This window comes from Corythoichthys intestinalis, chromosome 6 (assembly GCF_030265065.1).
Source record: "Corythoichthys intestinalis isolate RoL2023-P3 chromosome 6, ASM3026506v1, whole genome shotgun sequence".
NCBI lineage: Eukaryota > Metazoa > Chordata > Actinopteri > Syngnathiformes > Syngnathidae > Corythoichthys > Corythoichthys intestinalis.
The window spans coordinates 46,691,278-46,706,031 of NC_080400.1; the positions used below are offsets into that span (position 1 = coordinate 46,691,278).

At 38.3% G+C, this 14,754-nt stretch overlaps 1 protein-coding gene across 1 annotated transcript in view; it reads right to left on the minus strand.

The window, feature by feature from the left end:
• Positions 1-14,754, minus strand: part of pcsk7 (proprotein convertase subtilisin/kexin type 7) — a 38,929-nt gene that overhangs the window by 23,860 nt on the left and 315 nt on the right. Inside the window, exons 2-7 of the mRNA XM_057838370.1 lie at positions 14,010-14,302; positions 10,177-10,407; positions 9,677-9,811; positions 7,586-7,751; positions 7,403-7,493; positions 5,731-5,785 (exon numbers count right to left, since the gene is read on the minus strand). Of these exons, the coding sequence (XP_057694353.1) occupies positions 5,731-5,785; positions 7,403-7,493; positions 7,586-7,751; positions 9,677-9,811; positions 10,177-10,407; positions 14,010-14,243 (912 nt within the window). The 5' untranslated portion in view covers positions 14,244-14,302. The remainder of the gene's footprint in view (positions 1-5,730; positions 5,786-7,402; positions 7,494-7,585; positions 7,752-9,676; positions 9,812-10,176; positions 10,408-14,009; positions 14,303-14,754) is intronic.

Genomic DNA, 14,754 nt, shown 5'->3' on the forward strand with positions numbered 1-14,754 from the left:
TGTCATTGTTTCAGTCTCTCTACTCCAATATCTTTACAGGATATTCTTTTTACCCAAGTATTTTTCCCCAATAGCTATATAAATGGCTTGAGAAGGACCAGTCAGCCCGTTGAGGGGGAACTATTCGCAATGAGGAAAACGCGACGAAGAGAGCGGCAAAATGTCATTGTTTCTGTCTCTTTACTTCAATATTTTTACAGGATACTCTTTTTATCCAAGTATTTTCCCCAATTGCTAAATAAATGGCATGGTCATGACAAATAACAGTCTTGTGCTGAATGGAATATGAAATAATAAAAATGCATTTATTCAGGACGACATGGCAAAATTACTCCATAATGGTCAAAACTGTCGACTTCACCTTTACTGTCGCACCTCCCGAACGATATTTTATGACACCTAAATCGGACATATGTCATTTCCCTTCCCCGGCTTCGGAGAATGTAAACAAACCAGAAGGCGTGACAGCTAGCCGACATGCTAACCCGAACCGAGTGATGTTTCAAAGTCTTCAAAGCGGAAAATCACACATAGCTATCCTGGATTATTTGACATGACGACCCGGTTGTCGAATGTCTTAGTGGATCGGCAAAACGCCCGGCAGAGAGCAATTTACAGTTCGTTCCCCGGAGGAGGGTGGTTGGAGTTGTTGTGTAGCTAACAGTGCTGCTGCTAATGCATTAGGAGAGCTTTTTACATGCCTATCAATGATCAAACGTAAGTAGTCCTTCATTTAAAGGAAGTTTGTAGTGTTTACTTTGTAATCGCTGTATTCGTATTTGACATAATACAAAACAAGATGTTTACTCACTTCCTCGTAAGTCCAATGGTCCCACAGTAAATATCCACGGTGAATGGGAACCTTTTGAAACTCCAAAAAGGCGCATACGCCTCTCCCTCATACAGAATGATTTTTCTGCAGCCGTTTGGCTGGCGTGATGCGAAAAATAAACGTATTAATCCGCAAAATCAGCTGAATCCTTCGTCCTCATACACAACAGTACACTGTAGCGTGAAGAGGACGTCTTCTACCGTACACGTCACAGCGCCCTCCTCCTCAATGCAAGACCGAAGCCGGAAGTCACTCATTTTCATGGCGCGGGATTCAAAAAACGAAATAAAAATAGCGATCGCTTCCACACACATCCAAGCGGCCCATATCATTCAGCGGCATAAAATACCGCGTGTATTATGAAATAAACATGCTTTTTCGTGTCACAGGCACTTTAAGGTCCCATATTATTTGAATTAAAAAAATTATTAAAAGCTAAAAAACACATCTTAACCAGGGGTGCCAATAATTATGGAGGGCACTGTATAACTTCATTTAGATTGTATATCAGAGAAAGAGACTGTGTCTATATATTGAGGCTGAAGATGAACAACTAAAATCAGGCATGAAAATGGGTCAGGGGTTAAGAAGGTGAGAAGGGTGTGGAGGAAATATGTTCCAGTACACTAGGGCCAAACGACTAATTTTCTCCCGATTAGTCAGCAGACTATTTTTACGATCAGTCGACTAATCTAATCATTTATTTTAATTAATTTTTTTTTTTTTTTTTTTTTTTTTTTTTTTACAAATTTAGCAATGACATTTTTGTTGACGTTTATGAATTCACAAAAACATTTTGGAACATGCAAATTCTTTGTTAAAGTACAAATAATCATGTAAATAACAATAATTAATCACAAAAAATGAGGTTAAATGCTGATAGCATTTACCAGTGCAAAAGAATTGTATGTAAACCGATTCAGAAAACTGACTTTGCCTTTCCAACATTCAAAACAATTCTTTAAAAAAAATTATTGAATAATATTATAGTAATTATTCATTGCCAATCATATTTTCATAAAGGGTGTCATTTTAAAGCTATTAGTGTAGAATCTGTATTCTGTAGTATTATAGTATTTACATATTATAATTCTGAAGCATGTGGGATTAACTCCTGAAACCATATTTATATGACGAACATGGCGTGCTTTTATCTTGAAATGTTCACCGATAGTACGTTCGCTAAACCCCTAACCAAAAGCTTTACACTCCGTAAAAAGCACTCTCTGTCATTGCTTGTGGTGTCATTAATAGATTTTTTTTTTCTTCATTTTTTTGTTAGCAAATGCTGTTTGTAGTATATAGGCTACGTGTCCCATGATCAACCGGGCTAACGCAGCCAATGGCATGGGACTTGGAGTGATCTAGCAAACCGCATCTAGGTTGCGTGTTCATGATATCTAGTGTGAAGCGCGCAAGTGTTGTTGAGCATTAAAGAAGTTATTATACGTCGCAGAAGTCACGTCTGCTCTTTACATCACATCACCAGCTATGACACTGTTAACCAGCTATTTTTCATGTTTGAAGTGTCAACTTTTAACCGCAAGTTTGCGTTTTGGAGAACACTGACAATGTTTTAAGTAGGTTGTCTTTTTCCCCATTAGCCTCAATGTAGCAATGCTAACGTTTACAGTGTTTAATATAGATGTGTTTCCTAATTTTTATGACTGAACTGTAATTCTACGGCGTGTTGATTGACCAATAAACATTTGTGAAAGGAACTGGAGTCTCATATGTCATCTATACAGACGCAAAAATGTATGCACGCACACACGAGGTAATAAAACGCAGCCGTAAAAATTGCCACCCTCATTTTTATTTACCTTGCGATAAATGGACTCATTGCATATCGTGACAGGCTTAGCAACTTCAATAAAACATGTTGTTAATTAGACATGCGACCCCCACCTAAACATTTTTACTGTTATTGTATTGTTATGCAGTCCGTAGTCATGGAACAGTCCATTGTAGTGCATGTGTGTGTGTGTGTGTGTGTGGGGGGGGGAATAATATAAATGCAGCATTCAAATGCCTTTCTTTTTTGTTTTGTTATTTGTTTGTTTGGTATGCTGACGTAATAACACATGGTGTTGGTGTTATACTTGTATAGCGCTTTTCCACCTTTCAAGGCGCTCAAAGCGCTTTACACTACATCGCCATCTACCTACTGGTGACGCAGCACCAGGAGCAATGTGGGGTTCAGTATCTTGCTCAAGGATACTTGGGCAAGTTCATCAGGGCAGAGAATCGAACCCACAACATCTGGGTTGGGGGGGACAACTACTCTACCACTGAGCTACGCCACCCATGACAAATAGTTGGGGGTGCTGCTGGCTCCGGTGGTCCAGGCCCTTGCTCGTTGGGGCAGGGGTAGCTGGTTGGGGCCCCCCGACTGGTTGGGGGCCTAAGACGATCGCCTACTTCGCCTTCATAATAGATCCGCCTATGGTCGCAACAATAATCACATCACTCCATTATATCAATCGGACTTGGAGCTTGCTGTTCTATGATCATGCCCGCCTGTTCAACCATGTGGCGTCTTTAAAGCACTGTAGAAAATTAAGTATTTGACATAGCGCGCTGCCCTCAACATAACTCGAAAGTGCGGAATTTATGCTATCTCCCAGTTTTTACTTGGAACTGACTGACCACGGAAAAACCAGAAGTATGATCTTTTTAGTTTCATTAGAGGAAATATATTTTCTTCACTAGAGTGCACTCATGCTCTTTGGACGAATGCTGCTTCATTTCTGTATTTTTTTTCTCCCACTGGAATTCATTGAGTTTTTTGTATTTCTTTGCCTTAAAATGGTTATGCAGTAGATTAAAGGTCTTTAAAGTATAATAACAGTTCATATAGTTACTTATTACTCAAGTATTCATTTCACTAAATACTTTTTACCTGTACTTGAGTACATTTTTTGGATAACTATTTTTACTTGAGTATTATTGTTCTGAAGTAACGCTACTCTTATTTGAGTAAAATTTTTGGCAACTCAACCCACCTCTGCTGTGTGTGCATGCCTTTTATTGGCTAACTCGTAACCTCCAGGCACCAATAAATCTGAAATTAATTAATCAGCCCTATACAAAAAATTTTAATCGGGCTCCAAGGATTGATGGATACTGGCCCATGCTGCATAGTTAAAAGTTTTAAGACGATCGGTTCACGATTGACTGGGGATTACGATTTCAAAGTTCAAATTCCACAAGAACAATTTGAGTGGTGCTAATCACAAGGGCAAGAAGATGAACCAAAAAATATAGCAGGAGTCTAAAATGGGGAATTGCAAGGGTGTAATTTTTGGTCAATAAAAATCCTCATCAAGATACACAAGGGTGACACTGATAAGGCCTCACTTCCAGTCAAAATGTGTTGGGTGTCCATTAGACATGTGCCGGTTACCGGTTTCACGGTTTACCGTGGTGTGAAAACGTCGCGGTTTCAAAACCACTAAAATTTTCTGTCAGACCGTAGTACGGTATTCGCCATTTTTCATGTGTCAAAAATCCAGCCAGAAGTGGCGTGGCGCGGCAGCGCTCACCCCCTCCCGTTTGTTGCTGCGTGTGAAAGTGATTATCGGCTAAACAGCCAGCGAACCCGAAACAAATACTCCAAACATAAGGCGTTCTTTTCTTCAATTTATTGAGCTCTCAAATCGTGGTACGTGAAATACACAGAATGAATACATTTAAAACGTTGTACAATTGTATTTTTCCATGTGTGAGTAGCTAAACAGATTAGCACTATGAGTTCGCCAAAAACAAAACACATATTTTCCTTTGAAATTCGATATACAAACTAACTAAAAGCTTATAAAAGACGAATGTTAGCCTGACTTAGCTGGGAGAGCAACTTCGTCGAGTGTTACAGCCGCAGAGTGAGAAAACAAGCTTGATTCTCTTGAATGAAGGGGGAAAAAAAGGCATAGCATCAAAGATCGTTAATTGAGGAAAGATGATCATGCCCTACGCACAAATCCACGTTCGCTGGATCAAGGAGAGGTCTCACTCCCAATTATTATTATTATTTTTTTTTTTAAGATGAAACCTTTCCACAACAATATTTACATTTTAACTAACTTATACATTTTTAACTAACTTATTAACTTTTGAATTCTTTGTTCTTTCTAACACAAAGGCATGACATCATGTAGACTAGAGTTGACACAGTGGCTGAAAATGGCGAAACTTCACTTGAGCTTTTCAAGCCTAAAAAAAAATTATGCAGTATAAATTTCTGAAAATTTTATTCAAAAGAGTTTTTACTTTTTTTATAGAAATTATTTTGTTCTTGCTCTAAACTTGAGCAACTTGAGCTGTGGCTGTGGGTATAGTCTACGTTATATTTTAATTTTATTTAAAATTTGTTTTTTTTAAATTGATAATTTATATATTTTAACAATACATTCATATTCCAATTTGCAACTATGTTTAAAAAAAAAAAAAATCCTGTTCAATGGAAATAAGTTGTTGTTTTTTTTAACCCATACATCTCAAAATAACACATTTTGGAGCTATAATTGCAATACCGTGATACCGTGAAACCGCGGTATTTTTGCTCACGGTTATCGTACCGTCAAAATCTCATACCGGCACATGCCTAGTGTCCATCTCCGTCAATGACAGATAATGAATTAGTTAAATTTAAAGCAGCAGGAAAGGTTGCTGATCTCTTTCCTTATAATCAGTGGCGAAAGTGCTTACTGTATATGTCAAAGATAAGTGTAAAAAAAAAGTTCATTTTTAGAGCAACTCTGATTCGTCTGTCATTGTCAGTGGCAGCCAATGAGTTAATAACAAATATAATAAGTAAAAGGTAGTGAGTGACATTATGTAGGATGTAGTAAAATATAACAAGGAAAAAAGCACTAACGTCAACATTTGAAAATTCTCACCTTGCCCAAAGGATGGGGCCCATCCACGGTGTGTCCATCATCATCGGGACCCCAACTAGGGAAAAGCCAATTTACATAACTTTCAATGTACAATGGATTGATAAATTCATGAATTATTGTTTTCAGGAACAGTGGTCACTTCAGTGGACATAACATCTCCACTGCTGGTCAAAAGTACTGACAATCATTTTCTGGGAAAAATTGAGCATTATCTGACAGAATTGCAGGGATGCTAATACTTTTGGCCAGCAGTGTAATGCTGCATGTAATTTCGATTTCCATGTAAATGCCTGAATCCGTTCAAAGCCCCCCAAAATTCAGACACAAACCTTTTATAATGCATAAAAATTAGAGACGAGCTGATATTTCGAAATTTGACGTATATCGGTATTGGCCTTTTTTAAAATCCGGCCGACAGATATGAAAAAGTTAATTTAAAACTAGGGATAGGGACTAGGTATCGCGCCATTTTTCAGAGGATCGGAATCAGGTGAAAAGGATCGGGTTCTTCATTTAAAATATTTTTCTGCTTAATGCTCGTACAGCCTCAGTTTCCATCCTGCTGCTTTTCATGGTCTGCAGTGCACTGCGAGTTTTTCTTGTTATAGTTAACGATGATTGACAGGCATTGAAGCTTTGATCTTGCTGGAAAAGCTTGGCAGCGCTACCTTCAATCACATTGAATGTGTCAATTATCGTTTTAGCTTGTGAAACACTAGTGTGCTGTGGCAACTCATTGTGTGTGTGCTTGATCTCATTGATTGTTCTCAGCAATGAGCGGATTTGACTGGACTCACTGAATGAAGTATTTAATAAAGACTAGCATTTTTTTTCATTATTCTTGTTTAAAAATAATTTGCATAATGAAGGCGGCACGGTGCAACAGTAACAGGTTTAAAAAACTTTTTTTGGAACATTTTTTTTTTTCCTTTAGAGCTATTAATTTAACCTTTTATTGAACTTGAGATGTTTCTGAGTCTAGGAAATTCAGGCACTTCTGGAGTTACTATTTTTTATTTGTGTAATTCAATAAACATGCTTTAGGCATTTCAATGAAGTTCAGTGTTTGCATTACTCATTTTTTATGCCAATTTTAACACTTTTACTCTAATTAATATGGGCTCCAAAAATCGGTTATCGGCCCCTCTAACTACTATAATCTGTTTCGGTTGATTTAGAATAAAAATGCAATAAAACATGCAACAAATATAGGTTACAATTAGATTATTCCACAACAAATGTAAAATCTGAGTTGTGCATAATGTAAAAAACCAAGAATAGAGTAAAGAATCAAAGTTAATACACTCAAATAAATCTGTCCGAACACAAGGGGTGAATGAAGAGGACGTTGGTATACCCTCATACACATACAGTAGAGGTCCCTCTTAGCCAATTGGATGCCAGTAATGCTAGGTAATGGCAGAGCAGCTATAAGTATGTTATGTTTCGTCAACTCTGGGTGCTGCGAGTACCTTTGCCTTTCTTATCCTGAAATTTGTTTTTTAAGAAGAGACAATATTTTCCCATTGAGGCGTGTCTTAATCTGAAAATTCTGTATGAAGAGACATTCTTAAGTAGAGGTACCACTGTTTATTGTTTGATATCAAGTAACACCCCAGACGCCCTGCAAAAAAAAAGACAAAATAATCAGTGACACAAGTATGTTTGTTACCTGCAGCTGTAAATGTCATTGACTTGGTAGTGTTTGTTGAAGGCTATGGCCTCCAGGCTATCTGTCAGTGGGCCGTCCAGAACCCTTATACCTGGATATGGAAGAATTTTGTTGTTTCAATGTATACCTCATACAGCACAATAGAATAAAGCTTTAACCGGAGATTAAATTTCAACAGTGTACCTGCCACCTTGCTACCATAGGCCACTCCCACAGCACAAATACTGTTATTTGGAACAGCAGCGATCTCGCCAGCACATCGAGTCCCGTGGTGGTTGTCACTATGAACGTCTGGGTGGGGCATAGGGTCCGGGTCATTGGAGTTCAGATCATAGCTGCCCGTTGGACTCTTTAAAGCAAAATCAATTGTGGGGAAAATGCATACGTGAAATTCAAGTGAAATGGTTATTTTTTCTCATCTATTCTATTCTATTATTCATAATTTCCATGTGTGGCAAACATATCTAGGGACAATGCAAAAAAAAAAAAAAAAAAAAAAAAAGGGGGAAATCGTGGTCCATATACAGAGTGTATAGTTGGGATTATGAATGCGCACGACTAGTCATTTTAATCGTTTAACCGCCTACTCATAATTAAACGTTTTGTATTTTACTAGCCGGTCCTGGGATTTAAATGGGTAGCCCTTATGTCTGAAAGCTATTTCCCAATTCAACTGACATGGACTTTCACAGGGTGGCGTCCTAGTACAATCCCTAGCAAAAAGTATGGAATCACCAGTCTCGGACGAGTACTCACTCAGACATTTTATCATGTCAAGAGTCAAGAAAATGCATTGGACAAGGTGTCAAGAGTCAAAAATTTGCATTGGACAAGGTGATGATGCTGGAACTTTGTGTGGTGCTGTTCCAGTGAGATTTACAAAGATGACTGCGTGAAGAAAACATCAAAAGTCCTTGATGATATGGGGCTGCTTGTCAGGCAAAGTAACTGGGGAGATGACTGTGGTTAAATTTTCAATAAATGCGCAAGTTTACATTAAAATTTGAAATAGCTTTCTTATCCCTTCAACTGAAAATATGTTTGTCATTTTCCAAGATGACAATGCATCATGCCACAGAGCTAAAACTGTTATAGCATTCCTTGGAGAAAGACTCATTCGTCAATGTCATGGCCTGCAAATAGTCCAGATCTCAACGCTATTGAAAACCTGTGGTGCAAATTTTAAAAAATGGTCCATAGCAAGGCTCCGACCTGCAAGGATGATCTGGCAACTGCAATCAAAGAGAGTTGGCACCAAATTGATGAAGAATACTCATCAAGTCCATGCCTCAGAGAATGCAAGCTGTCATAAAAGCCAGAGGTGATGCTACTAAATAGAGATGTTTTGAACTTTTGATTGTTATTTCTTTGTTTGTTTCTCATGATTCCATACTTTTTTCTTCAGAATGGAGTGATTCCATCTATATTTCCCTGCACTTGCTCTATAAAAGTAACATTTACTAACCACCACAATGTATTTTATTCATTTCTTTCAGTGTTCCTAAATGCGAAAGAGTTGCACTTTTGAACTAATTATTTTTACAAGCTTTGTTCTGCATGATAAAATGTCTGAGTGAGTGCTTGTCCGAGACTGGTGATTCCATACTTGTTGCTAGGGGTTGTATAATGTCCGGGACTTCACCGGGACGGGGCATTCATGACTGCAAAACTGCACTCTAACAGTTAACATCTCCAAGCCGTTAAGCATTTATTTACCATGCATTCATATTGCACATGTATGTTAATGATGTAACTTGTTTACTTGGCACCTTTGAATAATATTGTCCAACTGAATGTAAAAGAATGCTTATTCGCCACCATCCAAGCTTCGGGAGCAAAATCAGACAGAACACTGGGTTACGACAGCTGTCGTCTCGTGTGACCATGCTGCTGTATTTGCTAAAACAACACAGCCGTGACAGGCTGCTAGGGTTGCCAGGTTGGATAGTTTTCTGCTATTAAGGTTTTTTTTTTAATAGTGGTTTTAGCCTATGGCTTTTATCTGCAGCTTTGTCGGAAAGGCTCTAATTCTGAAATCATGAACGAGGTTATAAACGCCGCTCACAACTGCGAGAATGAGCGCGGTCACAGCAAAGTTCATGTGATGAGACATACAGTATGTGTGATGCGTTCAATTCACATTTGCCCAAAATATGAACGTGTTTATGAACGATCGTTCATTGAACATGTTTATGCACAACACTGCTTTCAGCCTATAAACGGTTGAAGTCTGCAAGTGGTTAGGTGTATATGAATAAATTCACAGTGACTTACATAGTTTGGTTTTAGGTCTTCATGCGTGTGTTGTACTCCATCATCAACTACCACAACGGTGACTCCTTGGCCAGTAATGTTGCGCTCCCATACACCGGTCACATTGATGTCCATGCCCTTATTTACATCATTGTGCTTCAATGCAAGCATATAATGTAAATGGGAGAGATTAAAATCAACAAGGTGAATGTATTGTTTGAAGAACAAATTGAACAAATGGCATGATAGACTAGAATTAACAAGGTGAATGTACTAGTATAGTTTGAAGAACAAGCTGAACAAATGGCATGACAGATTAAAATAACAAGGTGAATGTATAGTTTGAAGAACAAAATGTAACAAATGGTTCACAAGCTGTATAATCACTCGGTTTAACTTTAATCTGTGTCATTTCAAACTAGTTTTACTTCATTTAAAATGCAACTTTCTACTGTACATTGCTCCATTATTTAGACAGTATATGGTGTCACCAAGTAAAATATTTTATAATAGAACCTTACCAGGTGCCACTGTTTAGGATATTGAGGGTCATTGAAGGCCATCGATCTTTTGGAGCGGCTTAACAACCTCTCTTGGGAGTACCAAAGGACATTTGGGTGGCTTGCTAGCACATTCACAGGATGGCGATCATTCTTCCAAATATTATCATCTGATTGAGAAGAACAAAGCAAGTAGTGGCCTTCTAACTGTCCAATCTGGCCCTGGTTATGCAGCCCAGCCTGTTCTGCTACCTGGAATAACGAAAGTAAAGACAAGTAAAAAGCTTTTCCCATATCCCTCAAAGTAAAGACACTTCTGCTACGATTAGGGATGTGTCGCAGTATCACATATTACAGATTAAAATACATTCAAATAAAGGTTAGGGGCCTATAGCTTATATTCACTTTAGTGTAACAAGCCAAGAAGAATATCCTGTTAACTTTGCAGTCATTACGCCATTTCACAGTTCCACACGTTTTTACTCAGCAGGAGACCACCCCCTGCAACACAATTAAGCCTCGGTTCACCTGTAATTATCAATCTACTGGTATCTGCCAAGTAAGTGTTGAAGTACCAATGCTGCCGGCAGGCTAGATATCTAATATACTGTTAACTGGGTGCAGAGACTGAGGAGGAATTTAGTTTGTGGAAGCTGTTAAATTTGTAACATGGTACCAAAAGTACAGAAGTGGATGGAGACTGGGAGGTGACAACTTGACCACATGTCACCCTAAGACATGCGTACTTCACTGTAATTGATTTATGCATATGTACGGCAAAGTTTAAAGATGTTTACAAGTGTGTGAAATAGTATAATACATTGGCATTTAAGGATTAGTTTGTGAAATATTTTTGATTTACACCACTATGGCTTCGTTGAATTGAATTGACATTGCAGCACTCCTAAGAGCTAAGTTTCCCTTTATTTCACGAGTTCTATAATGTAGTTTTCAGTTGTGTGCCTTTTAGTTAAACAACAATATTGTAAAATTCTGTGAAATTTGATTTAATATTTGTTACTATAGTCAGTGTCTTTTTTAGTTACCAGCCTCCTGTTGCTCAAGGCTGTGAGCTAATGGAGAAATCTACCATCTTAGTATTAGTTATTCTCAGTGTTGGGAATAACGCCGTTATAAATAACGCCGTTACATAACGGCGTTATTTTTTCAGTAACACGGTAATCTAACTAATTATTTTTTCCGCCGTTACTACGCCATTACTGTTACTGACGGTCAAAAGAGGTGCGTTACTTTGAATAAATTGAAGAAACTACCTGCCGTAGCGAGTCTACTCTGCTCTGTTTATTTGTCATCCAAGACTTGGGGTGTGTTCAGGTTCGAGAACAGCGCACGTACTTCTTATGATTCCAGGCTGCTTGTCCCTGCTCATTCAATTAGACATGCTTTCCAAAGCTTGCTAACGTTTCTGTGTTTGCTACACCTGAATGCTAGCCTCGTTCCCACCCACCACTGTCAGCCAGCAAGAATGCTGCTTCCATCTTGAGGACGGCAGCCGCTTTGAGGGTGACGGGAGGAGTAGGGGGACGAGGCTACCTGAATGCACCCCCTGTATAGATGCGATGGAAGTGATTGTGATTGGCTGAGGGTTAGAGTCATGTGTCATGGTAAGCCAATCAGAGCCGGTGTTTTCACACACAAACCGGAACAGCGCATGCGGCAAACACACGCAAAACTGATGCAGAGGGATATGATGGCAGAGCATTCATAGGAAAATTTGTCCTTTACGAGGTGGAGATATAAACACTATTTCAAATTGGTCGAAATTAAAGGAAAGAACGTGCATGTAAAGTGTAATTTATGTCCCGGGGCAAAGCTTTTGTTGACATCTGTGGTAAGTAATTCAAATCTGTTTATTTTTGTTGCACTTCAAGTGTAGGATAAATCTGTTGCTGTTGAGTTGCAATAAATATTACAAGGTTCTATAACACAACAACTACCTGTCTGTTCTTCTCTATTCAACTAACTCGAATACTGCTCAGAAAATTTTAAATTCTTTGACATACAACAACTTCTTTTTAAAGTAACGGAAATAGTTACTTTCCCTGGTAACTAGTTACTTTTACTATAGAGTAATTCAGTTACTAACTCACTTTTTGGAAGATGTAGTGAGTAACGAACTCATTACTTTTTTAAAGTAACGTGCCCAACACTGGTTATTCTTAAAGGGAACCTCGGACTTTAAGACTAATAGGCTCTAATACCGTAAGCGACAATTGTTCTCTTTTACTACAATATGTTATTAGAAACCTAAATTATTGCCATTGATATAAAAATTTATAATCTTTAGTACGTGTTTTGACCTACTGAGGAAGCCATGTTTTAAGAGCACAATGGACACTCAGGGTAATGACCTAGATTGTCAACGTCACTCGACGAATACTACCGGGTTACTGCAATTTCTTCTACGCGGCGAGACGTCCAACATATGCGCTTATCGGTTAAAAGCAGCGAGTACTTACTATTTGTGTTTTTAATTGAGTCTTTTATTACCTTTTCATTGCCTTAAAATACTTCTTGCATGTGTTTCCACTCCAAAGCAGATTGTTGATCTGTTGACCACATTAGTCACGTCGCGTATTTAAATCACCCTTATTTGATATTACTACGTTTAAGTATTTTCTTAATACATCGAAAAACAACAAGCTGAAAGCGCACGGTAGTATTTTGGGTGTCAAATTCGCATCTTGAAAGACGTTTCGCCGGTGTAGCACATTTTGGCAGAACAGTTTTTTTTTTCCTGCTCTTGTCCCATCTAATCCCGTCTTTCCTGTCCATTTTGATTTTGCTGCTTGTTTTTTGAAATAACGACAGTGCTGTCATGCTCATTAACGTTCCTCTCGGGTTCAAATTGAAAGGGTTGATGACATGTTTATGTCACTAAAGTCATACTCTGGAAGCCGGGCAGCGGAACCATGTGATGTCACCGCCCTGTGACTTCAACAACAATGGCGACCTACTAGTTAAACTAATTTTACAAAATTGTATAAAAACGAAAACATCAAGAGGGGTTTCAATATCAAATTACTTTAACTGATAATAACGTTTATCTTTTAAGAACTACAAGTCTTTCTATCCGTGCATCCTTTAAGCAAAGCTAAATTGCACCTCTCATCCTTGTGACTCATCATCGCCATACTATAAAGATAAGCAAATATAACTATCCGAAATTAATGTTCAGGAGTGGAATTTCCTTGTTTCATGTTATTCTGGCTTTATTTCCGTCAGTGGCGCTTAACAACCAGTGCATCTTTAGATTTTTCTAAAATGAGTAAGGTGGCTGGCACAGCAACAAACAGTGGTTAGGAGAGATATACACTGTATGAAGTCCACAACCCGTCAGCAGATGTTCTAGATTGGTTGATCATTTGTAAAATAAGTAAATAATAACACACATGCGATGAGTAAAGATCAGTAGTTAAAATTTATGAAAAAAAATAAGAAACACAGAATTTGGACATAGGTTTGGGCCTAACCAAAGGGATGTGTTCCCTTCGTCGACCATACCTAAACAATAACATCCCCCTCTATCTCTTGCGCTTAGAATTCATATTTACTACTGCTTTTGGGACATTAAACTACCTCTCAAAAACTGCCACAATGTTTGAATATGAGTAATGAGTATTTAAAAATTGCACGCAGTCTGCACTGCTCCCCATGTACAACAGTGAACTCAATTGTAATATCAACCCCTCTTAGAATATTTATACACACACACCTTTATAAAACACTATGAGTAAGTAGCAGATGTAATATTACAACATCGGAGAGAAGTTGAAGTTGACATTGCACTTGACATTGCACTTTCATTACATTTTGTGAATAAAGTACAGTACCTGGTTGGCAATTACATGTAGTTCTTCAGAGTTCTGTTCATGTGCATGATGTGGCTCAGCATGGATCCGGACAGCCCATGACTGACCTGGACCGCATGATGGTGAGGAAGGTAAATGAGGAAAAGGAAATGTAGGGGTATCAAATGGCAGATGTGTCAAAAGTAAAAGAGCAAAATATGATAGAATGAGGAGCAGAAGGAATGTGGTTATGCCAGGAATGTGGAGGAATGCCATCACAACAAAGGATGATAACAAGGGAAAACTCTGCAGGCCCTCCTCATCTGACCACCGAGCTGGATGTGTGGAGAAAAGAAAAGTGCTTGTCATTAGCAATTGGAAATACGTGCTGGATCAACATTCGGCACAGCTTACTGCTTTATTCAGATGTCATCATTTCAAAGCGCGTATACTAAACCGGGTGAATATATAACTGCAAAAATAAAGCTAACATCAACATTTGTATAGGCTGCCCAGTTCTAGAAGCGTTCAACAGAAAATGACTTCATGTATTGTCAAGCAAAGTCTACAAAGTAATTGTTTCAACCTACGTGGTATAATATTAGAGAAACGAGATAAATTCACTAACTTATCATCCCACTGTAACGTTAAGTTAAGTGAGTACAGAAATTAGCCCCGAATGTAGCCGACTGGTACATTTTGTTTTTTCTCCTAATGCAAGAGCCAACTAAGAAATCAAGTAGCTAGAGCAGCTAAATGCAGTAAGCAAACCAATTAGTTATTATTA